Consider the following 26,837-nt stretch of genomic DNA (forward strand, 5'->3'; position numbering starts at 1 on the left):
CACTTTTGTGCCATTACTTTTTGGAATGTCGATGTTACTTCATTGTGGCCACTTCTTCGCGTCACTGATATTTCCTTTCACGTGGGACAAATGCGCGGAGGAAAGGGGATAAGCGAGCAATGAATGCGCGAAGAAAGAAATCGGATCGAACGGTAGCAGATGGTATTCGTATAGGATTCAGGTAACTTCTCATATATAGCGAAAGAAAGCAGCGGGTTATAATGGAAATCTTTCGTAAGGAAGTTCCATCGATGGTATATACGTAAACGTATAGCATGCGCGCATATGCGAACTGCTAGCCATTGTGCAGTTTGCCGCCGATGGAAGCGAAAATGCCCCCGTCGTAAATCCTCTCTAATGCGATTTCCTTAAGAAAGGAAGAAAACCTAGCGAAATGTGCTCGGCTGGTAATTCCCTTAATATAAATGCGATTACACGCGGATCAAATTAGAAAGCAGAATATCAAATCGTTCTGACTATGATGCCTTTTAACCGGTTCAATTGTTAAAGAAGGTATTTGAACGAAAAGTAACATCGTCGATAGCGCTTAATGCACTTTGGTCTGACGACAAGTAAGAGTTGTCGATCTATTCCCCTTTTTTTAATTGTTTCTTCTTTTTACAGACTTTATTAGTTTTGATTTTGGAGATTTGGTAGCAAACGGTTTGCGATATTGTCTGATTTAAAAATTAGAAAGCTCGTAATTCGTTCGAAAGAACTCCGGTAGTTTAGTTCTTTATAAATCGTCGACGTGCTACAGCGAATGATTAACGACGTTGGAGCCGTCGCGTCAGGGGAATAACTTACCACGTCTATGATCTGCTGCAGCGTGATGCCAAATCTCACTTCGAGAGGCTCGCTCTCATTGGCAACGGGCCGCTCCAGTGTGTTGTATGATGACAGCAGCTCGTTCAACAGACGTTTCTCGTGACGTCCGCACAGGCTCTCTGCAACAAAAACAACTTGTCTAAATCCGAGTGAAACATTCCATAGTGACTAATACAACTCGCCAGTAGCTGCCATAAATTTGAATATTGTCGCCACTCATCGCGACAGTTGTAATTTCCATAGAAAGTGAAAATGATGATCTTAAACTTTTTTGTTATGCCAAACACGCGACTCGAGACGAGATATTTGCGAGACAGTCGGCACGAGCGAGAAAGCTTCTCATTTTTATCAGATTTCTCTGCATTTTCCATTACAATTTTTCGAGAAAATTCTCAGTGAATTAATTAGAAAAAACGTAATTAACGACGATGTCTAGTTTGCAACCTATATTATTTCTAATTAAAAGAATTAAATGCAATTTACCAAACGAGGAGGAAAATATTAAAGTTCCACGGAACAATTACAAATTATTGCATTTTAAATTCCCCAAATTATCAATGAGGAGTTTCATGCTATAGAGCATAATTGCGACATGTTGTACGATATTCGTACTCTCTTATTATCGGGCATATTAAATCGGTACATCCATTAAAATCTTAAGCGGGAACATCTCGAGACTACACGCATAAATACGTAGATATATCTCTCGGACATACAGGGCTTTTTTTTAAACTAATCATACGCGAGTTCGTTATTAACTTCTGTTGCTGCATAAAATTCCGTTTTCAGCGATAGTTTGCTCGAAAATTCGTTTCAACCTGGCGAGCATCGTGGATCGTGTTGCGAGTACGGATTCGATATATTACAGAGCAACGATTGCGAGTAAGCCACTATAATCCCTTGGCAAACCTGCTAAGCTTAGTACACATTCTGTTCGCGACGAATTGAAACTACGCGAATTTTTAATCACTCGAGTCTGTGTTTAGAATTCATGTTTATAATTACGGTCCCTGTAACCTTCTTGTTTATCCACCCACTATTTAAACTAGCCTTATAAAATGTTAGAATTTACCATAGATTGCACGTTAGTCTGTCATTTATATAGTATCATGAATGAAGTTATTGCCGTTAAAGAGAGCAAAATTTAATTATTACCATTAACGTTGAAATTATATGGAAATGTTGGAATACAACGATATTTCACGCATAGGCACAAAACCCTTACACAGACACCCACGCAAGTATTTGAACAGGACACTTACACAGGTCATACTCATTACCGTATAGAGAGTGGGGCTTAAAATATTTAAGGGATCATGGGTCACTACCTACGTCTGGTCTGAGAGTAACTGGCCAACAATCAACAATTCTTGTATACTTTGTTAATTATATCACTCGCTTATATACATTTGGTTCTGTAGTTCTGTTTAATAAACATCACTGAATATTATTTCAACATAAACATTGTGTCTTCCACAGATTATTAATCTTAACTTTGAGATTAAATTCTAACAGGAAATATCTCCGCCTCACATTTTAATGTTTTCTAATGTGTTCATAGCATGCTATCAATGAAATAGTTTACAGTTATGGAAAAAGTCGTATATCTCTCGTTTAGGTTATCCATCTGAACCCAAAGAACGCTATATGGATCGCTAAAAACGAAAGGAAAAATAAATTGAGATCTGTGAGTGCTCTAATTGTAAAGCCACTGGTTTCGTTATAGTCAACATTTCGTTGTACTGTGGCAATTCGGTCAATATCATACATTGGTAGTAAGAATAATGTCCGCGGATTAAAAACGCACTAGCTGTTAACGGAGAGTCGGCTAAAAATGAGTAAATACTTACCTGCAAGTGGAAAATCACGCAACAGGAAAACAGGGATTCCGGAACAAGAAAGAGACGTGTGAGTCGATGTCGAGAAGGTACGAGAATGCTCGAGACACAACTCTTTCGTGTCGCTCTTAAATGATAGAATACGTGATGGGTGCAAACGTGTTGTCGTCGTGCTATTGGCTCGTCGAATGTAAACAGAAATATTTCGACGCGAGTATTTGAATTGAAATATCGAGAAACTAATCAGCCTGACACTAACCATTACGATCACATAACAGATTCTGTCGTACAAATTGAAAGCAACTGAAGTGATTCTCCACGATATCGTTGCACGTTAATTCCATTACTTATAACTCTTTGTAAGAATCGACGATAACTAATTGCAATAAAAAATTTTGCAGAAGATGAATTTATAAATTTACAAAGATAGATTCTCTAATTATGAAATAGACAATTACGAAATGAATTATAATCCTGTTCGATTGATTTCCTATAAACTGTTAAATATGTAAATATCTTTAACAAAGTTGCCCAGAAGCGAAATACCGTAACGTGTATTCTGGGTAGAAGAAGAAGGAAACGAAAGGCGAGTAATTCTCACACAAAACGGTAACGTCAATGGTTACGATCAAGCGAGCACGTCGAGGCACAACAGAGGGGCTCTGAATATGCCAGAGAAGACAAAAAGAAGACGTCGGACAAAGAACAGGGAGGAGGAAATGGTGATGGAGGTGGAGAAAGAAAGGAAGGTAAAAGGAACAAAAAACGAGAGGAGTATTGAATTCTCGGTGTTGTCGGACGTAGCAGGGGGTAGTTCACGAGCAAGTGCATCTGTCGTAACCCCGCAATATTTTGGTCTGTCTTTAATGGGTGCACGTGCGTCGAATTCGACTCCGGCTACAACCATTATTCTCTCTCTAGACACAATCCTGTTGCATTTCGCATTCGGCCACGGCGTCGAGCCCGGTTCCAAGGTTGGCTGTTCGTGTACGAGAACTCGACGCTACCAGAACTGTACCAAATATATGTGGAATGTGTGGATATTATAAATTTGTAGAAGAATCAATGATAGTTTCATTAAGCTGCAACAAGTTATAGAAAAAGTTTCCTATCAATTTTCGTAGGTACTTGCGATGTTTCGTTGAAATTAAGACTCTCTCCCTCTCTCTCTCTCTCCCCCTCATTTATACGATATATTTCATGTCTTCACTGGACACAGAGAGTCGAAACTATTATATTTCATAAAAAGTAAGGAAAATAATTTCGGAGAAACCATTATATCCACACAAATTTAATTTTCTACCGCGTTTTACTTTTTCTTTCGGACACATCTATCTTAATTTTATTTCGCCCCATCTAACTTTCGCGCCGATATATCGATTTCTCTCGATTCGCTTCCACAACCACATTGCCATTCTGGTATTCTCGTTGTTGTCGAGTTTTCGAACTTTCGTGTAGGATTCAACTGTTCGAACTTCCATTTTATCAATCATGCTACAAATTTTTTTCATTATGATGTACTTGTACAGTGACCATCGCTTCGTTGATTCTTTCGCAGAATTTCCAATGTTTTCCGCGTGCATGAATCCAATAAAAACTATCCAATATTGTAAAATACCTGTAAAATAACAACCTTCCGTACTAAGAGCACTTCATAGTGCGTAGAATGATTGTGTGAAGCTTACATATATGTATATGTTTACACTGTAAACTATTCGATAATGTTCAATAACATTTTTTCCCTAACGTACTTGAAAGACGTAATTGGGGTGTATTCAAATAACAACGAAGAAAGGCTATTATTTCCGCGTGAAATAGAATAATTCATCACAATTATACGATTTATTGAATCGTACTTATCCTAATAATAATTATTATAATAAATCAAAGATTTTACCATCGTAATACTTTTGCATATATATCAGCATTGTACTTTTTACTCTTAAATATAATCGCTAAAAGTATAATACAATATAGAATAAAAATATTTTATCTCAAAGTTTATTTTTATTCAGAATACAGCAGTTATTTTTTTTTTTTTTGCCTCTATAAAGTAAATTTAATTCCATAATATTTTCAAGAAAGTATTTCGAATACGAAAAATGTATTATGAAAAATACGCAAGTGTCGCTTACAATAACTTATTCGTTCATTTTGTGGAAACGAATGCTTTAAATGGAACGCGTTATGTGTGAAAGAATTCATTGAACAGGAAAATGCTATTCTTTTTCGGTAACTCGGTACTTCGTGAATGAGAGACCTTATATTTTATAACTGACGTTGTATGCCTTCTTTCTTTATTCGACTGTGGCATACAGTCACAAGTTATGGCTTATACGCTTCAATCTGTCTAAACGCATGAAATAATTCCAAAATTGTATAATAGAAAATTCAGTAATTTTAATAAATTTGATAAACCGTCGATGATAAATTGTGGTAGAAAAACGTGATAAATTACAAAGAAAAATTTTGATTTTAAGATTTAGTACCGGTGAACTGAATTTACAAAATTACGATACAGAGTTTCAACCATGATCTTTCAGTCATTTTGCTTCATTAAGAAAACGACATACCTACGCTCCATTGAACTTGTAGTCCTAATAAGATCTGTATACTTTGTTACGCAATAAACTTCCTTTATTCTCGATCGTTTAATGCATTCAAAAGCACACTATACTTGATTTTATCTTATCGTCGATACATATTTTAGAGAGCAAATTTACGAACTCGTTTAATGTTTCTTGAGCATAAAGGAAGTTCACGGTCCACCGTGTATTGGTCGAACGGTTCCACACCGCGAACTCGAAGCAAAAGGAACGACGTACCCTTTTCCGTTATTTACATTCCTCTTGTCGGAATTAATTAGGCCAATGCGGGCACGTTGAAGTGAAATTTCATCGTTCGAACGAAATCAATGTCATCGTTAATCAGATTAGGCAAATGTATTATGTGCTATTGATCCAGTGTTGAACTGAAGTTTATATAGTAGCGACATATTGCATTGCACTGATTAATCACCTTTGTAATACAACGAGCGAAACACGTGCTACGAATTCGATACCTGTCGCTGGTAAACATCAAGAACTAGTCGAATATACATAAATCCTGTTATTTTCGAGTTGTATCGATACGAAACTACCGAAACCTTCGAAATCGATCGATCATTTTTGAAAAGTCCAACTAAATTAGTAACCGTGCTCGTGCTTTGCAAGATCCATGCATTCTGTATATGCACACGATACCAGGCTAGTCTTATTTTCCGTCAAGGTAAAAGTGTAGCTATAAATAAAGGTGATACGATCGATTGATTCTAGGTCACTCTCTCTCTAAACGATCCTTCTCTCGAGATTAGTTCGATTCAAAGCACGCCCTAAACCCTAGACGGGCCGACCAAAAGCAGGAACTTGCGCAATAACTATATTTCAGCCGAAAGACGATACGTAGCTATAATTGATGAGCTGCGAATAACATGAAAGTAGAACAGGCTGCTTTTCCAGAAGCATCTTGATTTACGTGCGTTGTCAGACCGTACGATAACAAATGATACGCGAATTAAAGACCGATGCGGTACACGTCGCCGGCTATTCTATCATCGACGAGTGGAACGCAGTTTCTCTATATGTATAAAAGATCGAAAATTGTTATATATTCGATAGTGATCTGAAAGAGCTAAGTTTGAAAGCAGCGGTCAAATCTTTTCTTCCATTTCTATACTGCCCAAATATCGAGAAACTTAGTAATTGCGAAAAAGTATAGAACGACATATGTATGTCTGATTCTTTGGAATTCAGAGAATGTTTGACTAATGTCGATTAAAAGGAAAGATCTAGACTCGGAGAAACTATCGATCGGTGTAGTTCTCATATTTCATACGTCAGATGGAATTTTACCTGTTCCAATCAGCGAGAATCTTAAACGAAATGGCTGAGTTTGCCGTAAAGCTGGCTTCTTTCTATCGAAAGTCTCGCAACCTTTCGCAAATGGAAGTAATTGAATCGCTCTACCGTTCTAAAAATTTGATTTCAGTACCCAAGACGAATCTCGAGCGAATTAACATTCGCCATTTTCAACGGACGCGACGCGACGTTCGAAACGTTGCGATGTTTACGCTAGTAACGAAATAATAAACCTCCAAATCCTTGAATATAAAGTTTTTCAGATATTCTGACCAACGTATAATCTCTATATATATTATTCTCTTCGAGGTACTCTTCGATTCGACGAATAAAACAATAACGTTCCACAAATTCCAATAATAAATCAAATAATTTTAACACAGTTCGAGTTTTCTTATTCAGTCGTTAATACCGCAAGTAATGTGAAACGACAATCGCGTACTAAATAAAAAACTTTCGATCTAAAGATATTCATCGTCGCACCAGTCCTAAAAGCTCGATGCCACGAAACACAAATAATCGTTCGTGACAATTCTGTCCGCGACCAGATTCGCAAATACCCGTCACTGTTAACCAGACGGTAGATGAGCCTTTTAATAGTTAGCCACAAAGGCCGACTGAAAAAGGATCGCGATAGCTTCATTCAGACCAACATTATCAATGTCGATTTAGATTAATGAAAATGACTTTGCGAGGGGTTGAAAAAGTCGCTGGAAGGGTACATAGAGAGAACAAAGAACCCGGACGGAGAGAGAAGGAACGAACGAGCGTAAGGGAGAAGGGAAGCGTGATATATAGAGGGAGAAGGAGAGAAAAGATAAATAGAAAAGAGGCAGGAATGTCGCTTAGAGACTGATTACGAGACGCTACCCTTTGACGAAATATGTGTGTTAACGGGTGTCAGGGTGAATGGCTGGTTGGTCTCTTTTTCGCACCTTCGACGTCAACGTTCTTCGTTGGCGGAGCCTGCGGGAACCACCAGCATGAATGGCGCTCTCCGTATAAAAGCACAATCGCACCCTTCCGAATATTCGCACGCGCGACGTTTATCTACAGAGCGGACCGTAAATCGTGGTCTGAGGCCTGACTGAAAGGCTGATAGTTCTTCGTGAAAGTAAACCAAAACCGAGACCAGCCTGGGAACAATGGCAGACGGTGTTGGAATTTATGGATCGCTCGCTAAACGAAATTGTCCTGAGAAATCTACGTGTATAATATGGCTTACAATTTTTGGAAGATCGTACTATTTCAAGACCTGCACGATAAATAAATATTTCTTATAAATACCACTGACGATTTTTCGTAGCATTCTCGCCAAGTTCGATAGAAACATTCTTATGACAAAAATATTACGGTACAAAGGAACGTAACGCAAGAAGTCATGAGATCTTTTAAAGATACTTCTTGATAAACATGAACTATCACGCCTTGATACGTTAAATAGTTTGAACAGTGTAATGCGAATAGATATATGTAAAGGATTTACGTTATTGACATAAACATCGTTATTGTCATTATACGAATCTCTTAATGCCGTTTATAAAATCACGTTTGAAGAGAGGGAGGATTTTAGGAAAGACCGTGTAAGGAAAGGCTAAAGGAAAGGATAAATTGATCGCGTAAGGAACGTAGCAAAGAAAGCGCCAGAAATATTTCCTTTCAAATGAAAAAGGAATCGTTAAGATCGTGTAAAGCTGACAACGATGTTGTCGTTAAAGAATCCTGATGCAAGAGAGGAAAGCAACGACACGTACTTACATCGTCTGTTTCTGTGAGCGTGAGAACGTCAGATCGCCCACGTAATTTTCACGCGTGGGCATTACATACGCGCCTGCACGCATATACGTGCTCGAGCGAGCGTGCAATGTAACGGATCACGAACACCTGCTTATCGTGGACGAACGCTTCGTAAACTTACCAGTTCCTGTATTCTATCGTTTATGTACGAGGACTAATAATAAACGATACTTTAAAAAATATGATAAAGCATCGCGTTATCCGTTCCTCGTTTAATTATTATAGTAGTGTCATAAATTCCGTCCCTAATAAAAGCAACTTTGTATAATAATAAATTAAAATAAGAGACTAATCTTTCTATACCGTACGTGCAAAAGGGGCAAAAAAAGACTTCGCAACTATACGAAGGAATTATTATTGCATATATTGCTTATTTTTTATAATGCACGTGGTACGTTCGTGTGCGAATAAGCTTTTAATCTTTTTACGAAAATTATGGACAAATAAAGCAAGAATAATCATCAAGGGCAGAGTTCTGGACGTTTGACCATTTTCGCCATTTCTAAATTCAACTCTCAGAGAAACTTCATTACTTACGGAAGAACCTACTACTACCATCGAATAATGGTAAAAAGTATCGCAAAACATCGCTGCTACGCGATACAATGATACAATGATACAATGATAGAAAATATTAGATTTTACCGCAAGTATTAGGTACCTGTCTCGATTAATCCGCCTTCGACACCAATGAGGAACGCCATTAATACGCGTGATTGGGACGGAAGATCTTCATTATGAATGACGATCTTGGTAAATAGAAACGCTAATTGGTCCATCGGGTTGCATCAACGCAGACACGTGCAGGTTGACACCTGTGCTTGATGAAATTGCATTCATAAGCTGATGATCCACGAGTCATGCGGTTTCAGTAGCTTAACTCGGATATACTATTCCTGTTATCTTGTCTATCGAGCTAATATAGCCAGCATAAACTACAGACTGCAGTAAATTGACTGTAGTGAGACCTAATTCTGAATCCTAGAGAAGTTCGCATCAGGGTTTCAGTATGAAACTGTCTTCGCCACGAAATTTGGTTTAAAGTTTTGCACTCGTATTAGTAGCGCGCTATTATCAGTTACGTTACAATGTAGATGCGCTATTGATAGCGTCACAGAAAGGAACAAAAGTACTCTCCGCAGGACTATCCTCTAGCGGCTTATAGAATTTCCAAAGACTATCGATCTATTACGAAGGAGTTCAAAGATGCTTGTACATTTGTTACAGTTTATAATTTGACGATCGTAGAGAACAAGGAAATTTACTAAATCATATAACAGATTATTTGCATCGGTATATGTATACGTATATGTATTATTACTCGAATGATTATTACATAGCAAGCGACACCGAGGCAAAATCGTACGAGCGATATTGGTTCGTCAAATTTATATACCTGAGATTGGATTGCGAAAATTCGATTATATGCACCATCCTAATAGTTCTTGAAAACAATCTGACCGCATTGCCCGTTTCTCCAGAAACAAAGCAGGCAATAATTTGCTAAAGCTCCTGTATCGCACTAAGCTATTCATAGAATAGATACCGCTATTGTTCATCGGCAATGAATTGCCAGCGGCCAAGTCTACCTCTCCGTCGCGTGGCTTACATTTCGCTCGCGGCACGAAGCATCGCTGAAAATTATTATTGCAGAAACGTTGTGTGGCTTTAACAACGTGCAGAACGCGATCTCCTGTCGAGGAACATGGACCGGGTCAATCGGGACACCTAGAGGATTAGGCGCAGTCTCTGGGTCTGCTGACAAACACAAAATCGTTATAGTCGGGAAATACGCGAAACTTGCACACACTGATACATTCGTATGATTCTGTTTACGTAAGACTATACGCGAATCGCGTATATCTGATGTTGTTTGCTGTTCCGGTAGCTTCACGATGTTATCATTCAGTTATGCATTTCTCCGAAGTGCGCGTTTCAAAGTCCGTGCTACTCGTATGCCGAACGTGCTCTTAAATTCTGTGAATTTTGGAAGTTCAAACGATAGCGAAGCACAAGAAACTGATCTACACGGTAGGATAACATTTGCGATTTAAAGATTACAAAATCATGAGTGAAAGTAGGAAGAAATTAATTATATTCACTGGCTAATCGTTCATAGTTTGGTTTTTATAATAACAAGATAGTATGGATCGTGTACATTTTCTAATCGTTCTGGTCCTCGTTGCGTTTCAAACGAAATTCTGGACTCTTAGACTTCGCTATAACAAAATCTATATATTTCCATTCATAGATATCGATATAATCAATTAAATAATAGACGCGTCAAATATTACAAAAGGTCGATAGTCTGAAAGAATCGATCGATTAGAGCAGTGAACTAGCCGAAATTAGAAATCTCGTTTAGACCCTACTCGCCCAACCGTGTAGTCTGTAACTTGACTTACAAGCGTTGTTACCGAGCTGTATAATTATATGTACTTATAATTCCACCCGAAACATTACGGAACCACTGTTCGAAAGTTTGCAAAGCAAAATGTCAACAAAATTACATCGAGAGAGCAGGCGATTCAAACCAATAACGATTCCAGCGTCGTTAAATTCGAGTAAAATTTCTGGTGTTCCACATTGTCGACGCTTGCAACGAGTCTCCTAGAACTAAAAAGTTGTCGAGGACGGCTCGTTCAACTCACGATACTATCTGTATATTACGTCTGTTCGTACGAGAGATGTTAATGACATGTATAAGTTGTTACACGAAAAACACGTCATCGTCGGAGAAGGAATGCAATTTGTTGGTAGGTAGGAACAGGTAACACGATCAAAGATAAGGTAAGCGGAAGCAGAAGGGTGAAGAGTGTCGAAGCCAAAAATAGGAAGCGCAAGGGTAAAGCGGCGGAGACTCGAAGCATCATTGATCCAGGAGGAATATACGCCGTCTACATCGTAACTTTGATCGCGCTGTAAACAGAATATCCCTAGGATTGACTGTCCTCTCTCGTCCCTTCGAACTTTTACCTATATTGCTGACAGTTACAGCTGCATAGCACGTAACCATAATTATGTACCGTGTACATGAGCGTGCAAGTATTTCTCGCTTACGTTCAGTCCACCTCCTCCCCTTCTAAATATTGACTCTCTTAGAAATCTATTTGCAGGTTGCAAGTTGATAGGAGGATGGAGATAAGCGATGTATAAGTTTCAACGTGTTGCATGTCACACGCCGACTAAATCTTGTGTAAGTGATGGTGAGTGATGAATACTAAGTAGGTAGCGTTAGAGAGACTTTGACTGATGATATTGGAGAATTCAATAAGTGCATTTCTTGTGTGTGCTGGTCGACACTGTCCGCTAATTCAGCTTTCACGCGTGATTACGACAGTGCTTCGTCATATGGGTACTTTAAACGCGAAAAAATCTACAACTTTACAGGTAGCAGTATTATGGACTGCTACAAAACGTTTTTTTGCGTAATTTTATAATTATTTGCATATTTGAAATATTATAATAATAATATCACGTAATTTAATTTTTTATCCATCAACTATTCAATAGGAAATCCAATTAAAATAAAATTGTCGATGATTTAAATTAACAAGCTTCGAAGATTATTTCGAGATGATCTATCCCGAACGAAATTTAACGATGTATTGTTTCGTATTACATTTATTACTCATAGATTTACTGATTTTCCTTTGCCAGATTACTGTATGGTAACCATGTAAATCAATAATACGAAGGTATTACCAATTCCATTATGTATATGGTCGTGCAATAACATAATATGTATTGGCGTTGCCAATATGTATTGAATAGCGTTCATCGCCGATAACGAGCGCCGTGGTTCTCTGAATTTCGACGCATCGCCAATGTCAGTATTCATACATCAACGTGATACGACGTACTCGTTTCGCTAAAACTAATATCTTGATTGATAATTAATAACAATCGCGTAAACGTATTTTATTTCTCGTTTACGAATGTATTCGCAAATTTCTTTCAGCAAAATCTTCCGCACTTATAATTTACCTGTAATTAGTAGACAGATTCTCTAAACATGTCTTAACGAATAAATTAATAATTTAACATTTTTTGGTTATCGCTACCACACGAAATCTTTAAAGCTGTTTTATTTGAAAATTCTCACTTTCTATAGCCTTGAAATTCATTGATTCCGTAATACCAATTGCTAACAACGAAATAAATTAAGTTCCATACAAAATAGCACGAGGACGGTAACAATAATTTACTAACAATAATCATGATTTTATAGATACATATTTTTCTATTGGCGTGTTGAAATATCAGTTTATTAAATATGGCTCCTTCAAATTCAAATTAGAAATCCGCGTGACCGGCAACTTCACCGAATTGTAAACACGTAAGCAACGTTTCTCAGCAGAGCGGACACAAGTGACAAAACTTGGGACGGTAGGGAAATTTGGCGAAACTAACGCGGCGAAGCGTATTCCTGCACGCGGCATGTACTTACTGACCGCGTACAGTAGTTGTGCGGCCGCGGAACGGAACTACGCCACCGGAAGGTGTCCGACGTACAGTACCTAGAGTTCGGCTTTTGGCTTGGATTAATCAAAAGCCTTAATTGGGTTTCTACCAGTGGAGATCTGACACGACTGCCTTCATTTGTCCGTGCGCGGATTTTCTCTGGAATCTCCGCGATTCCATCGGAAATTTGATTATTCCGATTCGATAGATGTTCCGCGTGATTATTATTTCTACGGCGTATCGAATCCTCGTCGTGAAATTCTTTTCCTCCCTTTTCATTCCTTTTGCTATCGGCTTGCTCATTTCCGCGATTAACGTTCCACCTAACTCGGAAATGCGTGCGAGATAATGAGACAGCTTGTGTTTGAATCTTTTCTCTTCTACTTACTGTATATTTACCTGGACTATCGTAGGGTAAATGTGTAATTGAATCTTGTAACCTTTCGCTGTTTATCGAAATTAGTTTCTTTTTGCCAATAGGAACGTTACGTTGGAAGCTTTTAAGCGAAGTAACACGTAATTTAACATAAGCCAGAAGAAAAGTGTCGTAAATATTTTGTAAGTGTAAATTTGATTCGAAATGTCTTTTAACTTTGTAAATTTACAATACCGTGATGGTACATTAAAGGGAGGGGGACGAAATGAAAAATTTGGAGGTTTCGTGAAAAATTATTCGCTCCAAAACATATACGTTTAGATATGACTTACATGTTCTATAAATATGTTTTTAATTGTCGAAGTGGTCGCCACTTTTAAGAAAACTCTACATCTGGTCTCTAGTTTTCTCAAGCACCGAAGCCATCGACAGCGCATAGACAAAAGACTGCGTCGAAGGCAAACCATAAACGGTACACATGAAACGTTGGCTTCAGGGTTTGTCAGTCATAGGGTAACACTGCTAGCGTGCGGATCAGCTCAATTATATTTCGAACACTTTAATATTAAAAAAAATATATATATATTTTTTCTACCTTATAATTTATCCACGCGTTCCTTTGTATTCACACACATCCAATAACCTCAACATTAATATTATGCAAACAGCGTAATCGTACAATTTAAAAAATATGTCTAGGTTATCCAAATAAATTGCTAATACCTAGAGTTATTAAAGAAATGTACTAAATATTTCTGGAAACATAGGGATTTTACTGGTAATAATACTCGTAGTATTTTCTAAAGCATCAACTTATCTGTTTCACAATTATGCGAATAATCTGATCATACTACGATTTCTACAGCGCATTTATTGGGATGCCCAATTCGTTGATACGCATTCGATATGCAAATAAATCAGTTGTACAGCGACTCGCAAAGCTATACAATATACATGCAGCCTACTCTGTTACACGATTGTTATTATAATTTGCTACCTGCGCGTCATGCTTAGCGGCATAACACGATGTAACGTTGCACACAACCGGAAGAGAGCCATCAAATGCGAGTTCAAGTTTCGGCTCGCGCTATTCAAAAGCTTTAATTGGGTTTCTGGCGTAAGCAGAAGCTTTCTATTGATCAGTCCTGTTCCCAATGCACGGACTTTCCATTACGCTCAATTCTATCTACATTTTTCGTCGTGTAATAAAATAATCTAAAGTTATCTTTTACATGTTATCTACGTACACGTTATCTAAGACAAAGAAAGTCAGGCAGGAATTGGAAAAAATTTGTTGTGCTCCAGAAAAGTTTAAGCATCCACGGAAATCGTCTGACTGACCCTGAATGGATTACCGACGCGATAGCATTATTCGAGCTCTGTGACGACCGGAAAATCGAAAGTGGCGCGAGCAAACTTAAATTAGATCTTCTTTGTGGGCACCCATTAACAGACCGGAAAGACAAGATTGTGTTACGCGGAGGCTGAAAGAGACCAGGGAAAGGACCGAGGAAAACTCGGGAGGAACAGAGTTGTCGCGAATATCGCAATGAAATTGAATATTCATCGGTTTCAAAAGAAATCAAAGCGGGCTTGAAAGAACGTCGGACTGTTCGGCACTTTCTTTGTCCCAGTTCGCGTCGCACATTTTAAATCGTACGATGGTTGTAACAGACTTTCCGCGTACTCGGAACTTTTTCTCCAATTTATGCGTCCCTTTCTTGTCTAATTTGAATAGCTACTTCGTGCTATTTCGAAATTTCTGAAACGCCGATGACACTCTTGATAAATTCTACGAAAGTTAAAAGGCACTGTGGATTGCTCGTTCGTAATATAAAAGACTGGACCTAACAGAATCCCTTCGTTCGTATCGATCGTACATCAAAATATTCTTCTTGAGTCACGAAGTAACATTAAAATCACACAATCGGTATTTCATTTATATCACTTTACTCGCTATAACTCGCTATAACGCTGAATTTAGCGATGTTTGGCAAGGTAATAAGATTTAGTTCAACTTGTACATTATATCACCTTATCTTAGAATCTTATTTTAAGGCATACACATTGAATGCTTCGATAAGAGCTCAATACAAAACACATTTAATTTTTCTACAACGATGCGATATTATTTGATTAACTCTGCAATGATATATAACTTCTACTTCTATGTAATAAATTTTTTTACTATGTTTCTTGGCGAAACTTTATTTATATCCTCTGTGTATAGAAAACGATTGCACTAAAACGGAGAAAACTTGCCTGCTAAAACGTACCTTTATATACACTTAATTTCGTGAGAAGTCCAAACGAAGCAATGAAACTTATGGAAACACTCGAGTTTTTCATTACGGAGCGAAGCCGACTTTGGGGTTTCTTCGCTCCATGCCAATAATTCGTTACGTCTTAAAGGATTAAAGGCAACATCAAGAATGAATTATAAACGACTCGTATCATCTACTTTATGCTTATTGCCTCGTAACATTTCATAAATATTAACAGCACTATATCGCAGTTAAGGCTTTCTGCGATTTATATCGTTTAAACAGCATGGTTACAATACAACGCGATAGATTGAGATTGGATATTCAATTTCGTCGAAAATCTAAAGCGTAACAAGCGGTTCGAAAAGCGGTATTGGCAGCAATCGCGTTTCGCCCCTTTCGCTATGAATAACTTGAATCCGATTTCAATTAACATAGACGACAGTGATAAGTCGGCAAGCATTGAAATACTATTCGACTACGTAATTACTTTTCTAAGAAATTGAAGAAATATCGACGCGATACTTTACGGAACTTCGCGCAAGTATCATCCGTGTAGATATGCGTTAAAGTCGAAATTAATTCCTCGGATTTTATTAACGCTACTCCGAAGACTATAGATTTTCCGCGTGGTCTACGGAGAAATATTCCGTGAGTTTACGAGAAAATGCGAATCACCGATCTCTGTAAAGATCATGGAACATTGCGTCGGTTGATCATGGACATCCGCAGTCGTGCGTTAAACTGCAGACCCAAAATTGCACGTAAAACAGAGCAACGAGCGAGATTTTTTAACGCGTTTTGGCAAGTTTGAAAAAACGGAAGTACTTTGAACAGAAAGTTTCAAATTCGTTGCAGCACTGTTATAAAATTAATTTTGGGAACTTTCTTCGGCAACTTTCAAGATATCCCTGCGCCGACTACTGGTTCTTTTATAATGCATTCCTCTCGCGAGGTACATCCATAAATCTTGTAACGAAACTCATAAATATATTATCTCCAAGCTTTTACATATCCCTCTATGAAAAAAAAAATACTCGAAGTTAGTGGAATTAAATGCCTTTCTCTTTCCGATTTTATTCGATGCTTTCCTTCCCACATTTTACCAATTAACTTCATCGATTCTTGGCAGTACCGCGAATTTTTAGTCATCTCTTTTTAAATCCTTTATACAACCCTGGATAACTTATGCAACCAGATGAAAAAGTTAATTAGTCTTCTGCGCGTTAATGAACTTATGAAACGAGCAGTGACTAGACTAGAGGTGTTTTAAGTTCCGCGTTTGTTTTTCCTTCGAAATGCCGAGCAAGCTTCAAAATTTCAAAGTATTTTAATCAATTTTAAAGCTAAGCTTGAATTATTAGCAGCTCCTGTGGAAGTTTTATAGAATATTTTTCACAGAACGTTTCTTCTTATTTGAAACAGAGTGTGTGATATCACGAATACGATACTGTAAAGGCAACACTGGTGAGTAGCAAGTAACGTTGGTTAATGTCTCACAAATACATCTCATATCGAACGTTAACGATCTCTCTGTGAGTCATCTCCGCGTATTCGACATCATAGTCAACAAAATTTGATTTCGATAGTTGTAAAAACTTTCATTAGCTCTATAATTTAAGAACGGCGATAACGAAGGAGTATTTTGCATATTTCTCACAAACAATATACATCGAGCGTCAGGAAAAAACAAATAACTTGCCTTTCAGAGTAGAAATTCGTCGCGGCAACGCTGTCAGGAGAGAAGAATCGATAGCATCGGTAACGACACACGTGATACGTACATGCTCATACAGCGTTCCTGAACCCAGGCTATTTTGCAGAATTTTTACAACGTCGTGTTTCCCGGGTGACAGCGTTTTCCCGGAAATGTAAGACCCTTCTCTACACCGAGGAAATTTCCAACGAACCGATGAAAATCCTTTCTCTGTAGCGACAACGTGATACCGGAAGCGAAGCCGCGCGCACAGCGACAGAACGTATCCCAACAACTTTTTATTACTTCGCGTGACATACTTTTCTTCGTGGATGCGCGGACGACGAGGAAGAAAAAAAATTAATTAGCCGACCTTATGTTAACGAAGTCGCGGTACAAGTAGACCGTGTAAGTGGATTAACGTTCCTTCCTCTCTTGACTCGCGACAAAATGCAAAAACTTTCGTCATCGTATCTTGTCTTCCGCTTAGGACGAAATCCTTAAAGAAACACTGACAAGATGTGGAGCAACAACGTGCGCCGTTAAAAATGATACGTTATAAATGAGCACTGCGCCACATCGCGGAAATAAAGACTCAGACATAGCACGAATCATTCGCCCGCCACGTCGTCGTCTTTTCTACTTGTTTCTCTCTTCTTCGAGCTTCGTGAGAATCTTTGCGACGAAATTTTTCCTTCGATCGCCACGATAAAATGCTTTCAATCGAATTCATTTCATCATAGTTTGCCTGTACAACGAAGACCGAACATTTACGTTTCTGCCTACAGATATACACCCGATCATTTTCTACCCAACTTAATTTATTCTTAATGTAAGTAATACAAAGATCGATAGGATGAAAGAATTTTATAAAAAGAAGGTTATAAATCTTGCAAATTTTTATAACACCAAATAATAACCTATAAACGAAAACAGAACGAGTAAAATTGACTAAAAAACGAGCGATTTTAAGCCGGTCAGTGTGCATACTCAAGATTCCTACTTGTTGAGTATGTTTCACCTCCCAACAAATCTCGAACCGCTGAAAACGTAACAAACTCCCTCGAGTGCTTCGTTCAACGCGATTCGGCTGTCAATTTACAAGTCCATCCTGATCAAAGGACCACAGAACCAACGGACATCTCTCCAACAAATCCGTGTATATATTTGTCGACATACATGCCTACGCAAACCTTGCACCCACACTTACACGCGCATCTTTCACCGTGGAAACTTCGCAGGAACGCAGTTGGAAAGAATGTCGAGGGATTCGAAGAAAGTTTCGCAACGAGTTGTGCACACGCTTTTCGAGAGTCAGATTACAGGTGTCTGGAAGCACGTGTGGATGGTAGAAAAGCTTCGGATTCGTGACAGGAACGCGGTCGAGTCTCTCTACAGCCTGGCGGCTAGGTCAGACCGATTTACGGGCAACGTGCCAGCACGCCAAGATCATAAACCCTTGTACTCCGATGTACCGCGACGTCTGCGACCAAGCAATTCCATATCCACGCTTCGGAGATCAATTCTGTCGTTACCGCTCGAACGATTATCGTAGGAGCCGATTCGCATGCACGGCGACCAGCATCGCGTTCTCTCGATACTCCTACTCTCGATGTCTCGTTGCGACGCACTCAAAATTTGCGTTAAAACTCAAAGAACCATGTTGTTAGGGAGGATGCGCACCTTTTACGAATGTGCAGCACAAGATATTTGAAACGTAGTACGATTCCTAAATAATCGGTGCTATACAAATGTTCATTACCTCCGTTCGTTTCAGTTTTATGTTCAAGGGTGTAATTGAAAGCGATGACGATGGAATGTGAACAAACGAACAAATTGAGAATTAACGAAGTATACGATAATCGATGAATTCGTGTTTTATATGGCTTGCGGAGAGATTGGATAACAATGAACGGACAATGATAGATGGTAGTTCATTTTGAAGCGAAGGGTAAAGAATATAGAAAATCGATATTTTTCGCTCTATTTTATGCGGAGGATCCTAAGTCCGGGTAATTGCTGTTCAACCATTCTGACTCCTCTAATGCTCTTTATTATCATTTGATTTACCGCGCTTGATTGGAAATTTTTCTTAAAATGGTCTAATGTTTATCGATCGATATTAATTTGTCTAAGGGGAAATGATTTATCCTGTAACGAATCGTTACGAAGGCTTCGTGAGATTAGACATTCTTTGTTGTAATAAGGTTCCTGTGATCTCAAAATGGTTATGAATCTAAATATCGTGTACTATTTTAGAGGTTGTACGTTACCAAAACTTTATCGAAATTCTGTCTTAAATAGAAAAAGACACGTGTTTGTGCAAAACATAAATGTACGTGGAAATAATTCGATAAAAGTAAGGCTTTGAAATACAAGAATTATCTACTGGAGAAAATTTCTTTGAAAACGGGTCAAGTAACAGCGTGTGATTTCATATCCGCGCTTTGAATATTAATTCGTTCATTACCTACTACACGAGTGGTTTTTATAAGATTTTGCGTGTATGTGTGTGCGTGTGTGTGGGCGCGCGTGAAAGAGAGAGAAGCACGTTTGCATGCGGAGCATTCACGCGAAAGCGCAGACAGAAGTAAGTGCCTCCATGAGGAACTTCAAATCGAAGTTAGGAAGCGAATTTCGCCGCTTATATTATGAATTCTGCCATTAACCCGAATATCTTTCGAATATATCTATGTAAAACGATTTCTCGATCTGTTCACACGTGGTGCTTCTTGTATCTGAAATGGTGGTAACTTATGAAAGTCGTAAATTTCATCGCCAAAATGGTTAGAATGTATTATTGTCGATTTAAAGTATGTAAAATTAAACGGATAGTTCACGTTGTAACGTTACGAATATGATGCGAAAGATCTATTTGAAATTCACGATCCAATTTACCGGGTCGCTCGGAAAGTTCGTTCCGATTTACATTTTGATTCGATATACATTTATTAAATTATGTACATACAACCTTTCACATACAACATCCATCCTTGCGCAACATCTCGGGTTCTTCAATGTGATTTTTTATGTCGAACAAATTTCTTAAAAATCGGAACGAATTCTCCGAGCGACCCAAAGTATATGATTCAAAAATATCGGATAGAAACGACTATTGTTCTCAAGTACCTACAATCAAACGGTCTGATACACGGTGGAGTCTCCCCTGTCTGAACTAAGAGGCAGACAAAATTGTTCTAATAATGGAATTTTCGGATAGTAGAACAATAATCATTTTCCTCTTATGAAATTTCATTTCTTCGAATACAGATCAAGATTAATTGACGGATTCTTTAAATACTTACGAGTCCCATATGTTTTTGACTGCTACGTCGCATAAGTTTTTCAACCTAAGCAGCTTGAGTTTCATTTCTTTTTGTACTTTGAGCCATTGATATCCTTTCTCGAATGCCACGAACGCCTTCGGTACGAGAAGAAACCTCTTCAGTACTACTATGGTTTGCTGTTTCCATTTGTATGTAAATTATCGTTATTACCATCCTCGTCGCAATGAAACCATCTCATCGGTATATTTAAGGTTTCTCCACTGTTGCCAGCATCCGAGGAATCTAGGTACTTTGGATGATTTTTAGTATCATGTTTTTGCCTTTCGTGTCCACGATCGTGGCTTTTCCAGCACCATGTATTTTTACTAATTCTCTTGCATTTACGACACTTTCGAGTTTTTTCTAATTATGTCGTATTTTGTTTCGACTGTTAGAACGCTATTAGTTTCATACTAAATTCTTATAATCAAAATTCAGTCGGCCAAATAAAGGAGAGAATACATTGTACATGAACACTAATAAGATATGTACATATTTGAAACGGATAAAGGCATCCGTTACTGGGAAATATTATATGCGGATAATAGAACGTTCGGATATTAAAGTATCCGGATAATGGATGTTCGGATAAGGGAAGCTCTACCGTACATACTTAAATACAATATACTATATACGCGAACGAAACAATTGCATAGTCAGTAACTTCGTTAAATATACGTATTGTGTACTTAATATTGTCTAGAATTATGTACACACAGAGTTGGTAATAATACACACATATATAATTTACCCAAGCGAAAGGATAGTTGAATTTACTTAGCCAACACTGTTGTAATATCAGAGATGAATGTTATAATTGTAGAATGGTTCAAAGACATCTAGGCTTCTCGTTTCTTTATTTTGTACTTACATGTGTAAAAATAGTAGACTACGTTACAATGTCTTCCATGATTCAGGCTACTTCGTCGGTGTCTTCCAGCCAACCGAATAATCAAAGTTCCACAACCCTCATTTTCGAAGGAATCCTTTGAGTTGACGAAAATTCATTATAGTACTTGCCCTAAATGAACGCGTCGGAATTTCAAGGTGATTATAGCGGGGAGAATCGATGCCCTTCGCCCTACATTATTCAGTTCAATCAAATACCGCTTCAGGCATTCGGGTCACTTGCTTCGTACTAGACCAGGTACTTCCCACTTATGCTTATGTATTGTACGTGTGCGGGTGCCGACAACTTATCGAAGATCGATCTTTAAATCTTCTATAGCAGCATCGATTGTCATAATTCACATAACCCACGCGACCAATCACAATCTGTGTCGTGTACAACGTGTTTTCTGCATTTCGGTAAATATAGCCATCGCTAATATACACATATCGATCGATTCATCGATATCGGCTTTTTCGATCTTTCCCTTTTTATTTATTCCTTATTTATTTACTTTGCATTTATTATACCTCGACAAAACGATATATTTCTTATTGTACTTACGTTTTTAAATAACGTTACATCTATGCAACTTTTATGGATCGTCTTACTATATCTTTTTAACCAAATAAATATTCTTTCCCAAAGTTAACGATATATCGTCTGCTATTAAAAAAAATTATTTCATTTATCGAATTTTTACACGTGCGTATTTGTCTTCAAAAAATTTCATAACTTACGAATCCGGGTGGTATGGCATTTTCCGTCATGTTTTGCTATCTATCCTTTGTCAATATGGACACGGAAATCAAGTTAATCTATCTTCAACCTCGACGCATACTCACAAAATAAAACGATCCGTTCGATTCAGCGACAGTTTTCATGGCGCGAACGAGATAGGATTTGCGTTGTATACTATGCTTCATATGCATTGTTTCCGCGGCAGTTGCGTTCATTATCCGTGACTGATTTAACGAATCAGAGGTAATTCAGCGGCTGATTTCCAGGCCGTAGAGAGTTTCGAGTTGACCGTAAACACTACGCGCGGCTTGCATTGCACTTCATGACGTCAATCGTACACGACGTCCTGTGGCAAATCTGTCCAGGTTTTTACGTTCCTTTGAAAAATTCCCTATAAAAAATTATGTTTGCACTCGTTGACTATTACGAGGAAAGTTAATCGATCTAATACGTTCGAAATATCGATAAAATATATATAATTTTTAAATATCGTTAGTAGCATTAGGTTACGCTAGAATAGAACGATCATAGGTAGGCTCGCGTGGCTTCTTTTTCGCAAAACGTACGACAGAAGGTTCAATATCGATATTTTGACGGCTAACACACTTTTTCTGCGAAAGCATTTAGGAGTTTGAATTTTTACGCGAATCAAAGAATATCCGTGAGAGAGCGATGGGGATAGAACATCTGAAGACAAAAGCTTTTGTTTTAATCAACGCCGATTATAGCAACGAACAGGACTCGTTGTTAAAACAAGGTAGACTTTGAAATAAATATGTGATAATATGTGATACGAAAATATTGTAGCCGAAAAGAGCTGATCGAGCTGAAAGGAATATTTCATGAAAAAGCAATTGCAAATCCATCAGGCGATACGCGAAAAAATCTCGCGCGAGATGAATTTATGTTTTACGCGTTATCCGTTACATTCGTTTCCCCTATTCCATATATTGAAATAAGATTATCGAAAGTATCGAAACCTGCTGATTATAATTATTCGTTCTGCACAAAGCACAGAAAAAGAGGCAAAGTATTGTTCGAGAAAACTGCATAGATTCGTGTAAGATTTAGATGGAATGAAACCAATTTCTCGAGAAACTTCACGAAGCCAAAGAGATTCGTTTCTCGATGGGTTCAAGGAGATTGTGGCAAACGTCGAGAATCACATCGAACCCTTTCACGGGTGTCGTTCGCCGGCAAGCTCGTGTTATTCTACCAGCACGACGCAGGAAATTGGCAAGAATCGAAATCTCGTTATGAGAAAAGCTCTCGGATACACGGTTAGCGGAAAGCCATGAAGGAAGGATTTTTATGTTTCTCTGTGAAATCACCATGATGGTCTGTCGTGACTGTATACCATAAAAAGATAGAAGAAACAGAGAAAGTGGAAAAGATTACACTGCATTATCTTTAGACATCCTTTCAGAATCAATTTTTGTATCTTCGTTATCGTGTTTGTTTCCTTCGACAAGAACACAGTGGCCTTGAATTTTCCCAAAAATTGAATTTTCATCAAATTTATTTTGCGCTTTCTAATTATTTTTGTAGAGGAATGGTTCCTTGCGTGTTTGTATCGTGATTTTATTTTTATTTTATATTTTCTATACGAAAAGAAAGAAAGATAGAATTAAATGAATTTTCAATAATAATCTGTCGATGTTTCAATAATCGTTACTAAATACATATTAAAGTTACGAGTGTACATCTTAAAAGTTTTATGGCTGTACAATAAAATTTCGTTCGTTGTAATATATTTTATTTTAAATTGCTGTCGCCAATAACCAAATATATAAAAAGAAGATATATTTATTGGTCTTTTCTTATATAAATTTACAATAGGACGAAGTAAGTCCTTTCTCGTGGCTAACTTATGTATAAGCGATGGATATTATTTTTATGTACTATCGTATAAAAGGGCACTTTAACCTTTTCCAATTTACTACTTCATTAGGTTTCTACGATATATTTCCTCCTTTCTCTGATTTTTATATAATCCTTTTTTATATAATCATACTCTCATTCCATGGAATTGAAATTAGAAATCCATTAAAATCTCCGATATGACTGGAATTGATAAAGGTTAATTTGCTTCCTAAATTAAATTCCATCGTTCATGTTTCAAAATATGTTGCAAACGCGATTACTGTCACAGCAAAATGATGCAAGACGATCTCGAGGTAGGTATCAGTATACCGTCGTACGATATCAAAGTTACGTAACGAAAATAAAAAGGAAGCTTGGAAAATCCGATAATATCGTACTTCCTTTTTTCTTTTTTTTTTTTTTTTTTGCTTTCGTAACAACGTGTTTCGCGACACAAGTTTTCACAGCCAAGGTAATAAAAGATTTTACGGCAACTGCTTATCTTGTAAGATTCCTAGATCTTATGACACAATCTATACGATCCACTGTTCCACGCACATTACGAATCGAAATTTAGATGAGATTTCGACTTTCCAACGTTCGGATATCGAACCGTAGAGGATAATACGTGTCTGTATTCCCTACCGTATACGCGACAGTCTCGCACGTACCAGAGATCTTCTTACTGCGTTCCATTTATCCGCGTAACACGACGATGTCCGTGAATAGAAAGATTGAAACCTGTATCGTGCGAGTCCACTCGAGAATCGTTCGAGATTGAATTGTAGATTGCACGGGTCTTTCCGTTCATTGAATTACTTCGATCGTGCCGTATTTCTAAACGCATAGGTAACCCGGGATAATGGCCACGGGTCCAGAAAGTAATATCGTTCGCGCGTGTTTCCCTTTGAATTTTACGAGAGAAACTTGCGGACTCGACGAAAGTTTAAGCGAATTCCCACCGTGAAGTCGAAAGGAGGTGTCTTGCGAAAGTCCGTCTCGATTTACGGCTGGTTCTTGCTTCGATAATTATTCTCGGAGTTTCTCACAATGCGATCGTTATAACCGAAGTAATACCAATGCTCGTTGCGCCGCTGAAAACCAAAGAAAAGACCGTTCCGGCTGACAATGCTTCGGTATTTCCGTAGACGCGCTCTGCTCGTCAAAGTAAATCGTTAATTTGTATTGAACTGAAATTAATCAGCAGCTCGTATCAAATGATTTACACCGAGTATGTAGCGTATGGAATAAAGTACAAAGTAATTTTAGAAGTGAATCTTACAGAGGAAGGTAATGAACTAATCTTTTACTTGAAAATATTATTTAGGAACTTCAATATCTCTAAATGTTACAGTGTTGCGTAAAGGAACCGATTAATAATCTGTGAATTTCTCTACGCACGAGACCTAAATTCTCAGATTGTAAATATGTATCCCCCTGTCGAAGCTTCGAGTTTTTCAAATCCACTACGTAACAAAATCGTCTACTTGTCTGTGAAATAGAAAGGAAAATGCGATTCGTGCGCGGAATGTCGGCTACGGAGACGTACGAACAACTTAATAAAGATCTTGTGTACTACGAGACAAGCTCATTGTCAAATTGAATGTGGTCCAAGTATTCGGGCACAATCGAATATACTCGGCTAAGTCAAATATCCCCGGAAACTCGTACCAGTATTTGAGTTAGATTCGCGACTGGTTGCGCTTAAAGGGTTGCACACGTGTGTACACACGCGTCAGGATGTAGGTAGGAAAGCGTAGGGGGGACTGCATGTCAGATGGAATATCTGAATAACCTATTGACGCCTTTTCCCTTTGTAACTACGTGTCGTGGATGCAGATAACCTGTATCGCACCTGTTTTCTCCGATGCTCTCTTATCGCTTTTCTTACTCTCAAGTGTTATAGCGGAATATACAACGTATCGATCGTACGTATCGTTAACAACGTTTAATGTTATTTCCAAGAAGACCTAGAAAATGTGAAACAAAAACAAAATATACTTTTACTAAAAAATTTCGCCAACGATCGTTAAAGATACCGTGGAAGGAAGCACTCTGGGGTTCGCATAATTTTTACGACTACTTTAGGAAGATAAAACATCGAAGAACAGAACGTAGAAAATCGTAAGAAGAGAGTTACTTTTCCCTTTCTCGTTACAAAGTTAACACCGTGTATATACATACGTATGTACGCGTGTATATAAATGATGCGAAATGTGTACGGATCAATGACCTCGGTTGCTGCAAGCGATGTGCAGCCATATTTACGCTTTTACAACACTGGAGCTAGTTACGTAAAGGAAATTGCAAAGCCAGTGGATGGCTGTTCTTGCAAAGTCACGAATGAACTATATGTGAGAACTTCTATGCGATCTTCAACACGCAGATCCGTAATTGTACTCTGAAGAATAACGCCAAAGTTTCTTATTGTCGAGACACGAATTAGGACGCCATAGGAATTTCGTTAACTGTCGCTAGTTCCTGCGTAAATTTTTATGTATTCATCTTTTATATCATTTTTACCACTTTGATTTAAATCTGATAAAACGAAATGTTAACTCGTACGATTATTTGAATATCCTTTTTAAATATGCCAAGAGAAGGTATAAAGGTATCGTGAACAATCGGTGTTGCGACCGCAGATGCCACAAAATTGTACACGTGCATATTTTCTATCTTTCCCATTCCTATACCCCACTTCCCAAAATCAAACAATTGGTTTTATTAAAGTTTATACGAGCGCATCTTCCATGTATGTTACACGCCGCTACTGCTACTTCTATTACTTCTGTTACTCTCCACTGATATTACGTTGCCTAGAATATGGAAGCGCACAGCGCTTGTAACCAGGAAACTCAT

The 26,837-nt window shown here is 38.0% G+C and overlaps 1 protein-coding gene across 4 annotated transcripts in view; it reads right to left on the bottom strand.

Moving 5' to 3' along the window:
• LOC132908416 (neuronal acetylcholine receptor subunit alpha-7) overlaps positions 1–26,837 on the bottom strand; it is a 285,011-nt gene that overhangs the window by 203,038 nt on the left and 55,136 nt on the right. For all 4 annotated transcript variants that reach the window (XM_060962442.1, XM_060962441.1, XM_060962443.1 and 1 more), the window contains exon 3: positions 808–947. In XM_060962442.1, the coding sequence (XP_060818425.1) occupies positions 808–947 (140 nt within the window). The remainder of the gene's footprint in view (positions 1–807; positions 948–26,837) is intronic.

Source organism: Bombus pascuorum, chromosome 6 (assembly GCF_905332965.1).
Source record: "Bombus pascuorum chromosome 6, iyBomPasc1.1, whole genome shotgun sequence".
NCBI classification, from domain to species: Eukaryota; Metazoa; Arthropoda; class Insecta; order Hymenoptera; family Apidae; genus Bombus; species Bombus pascuorum.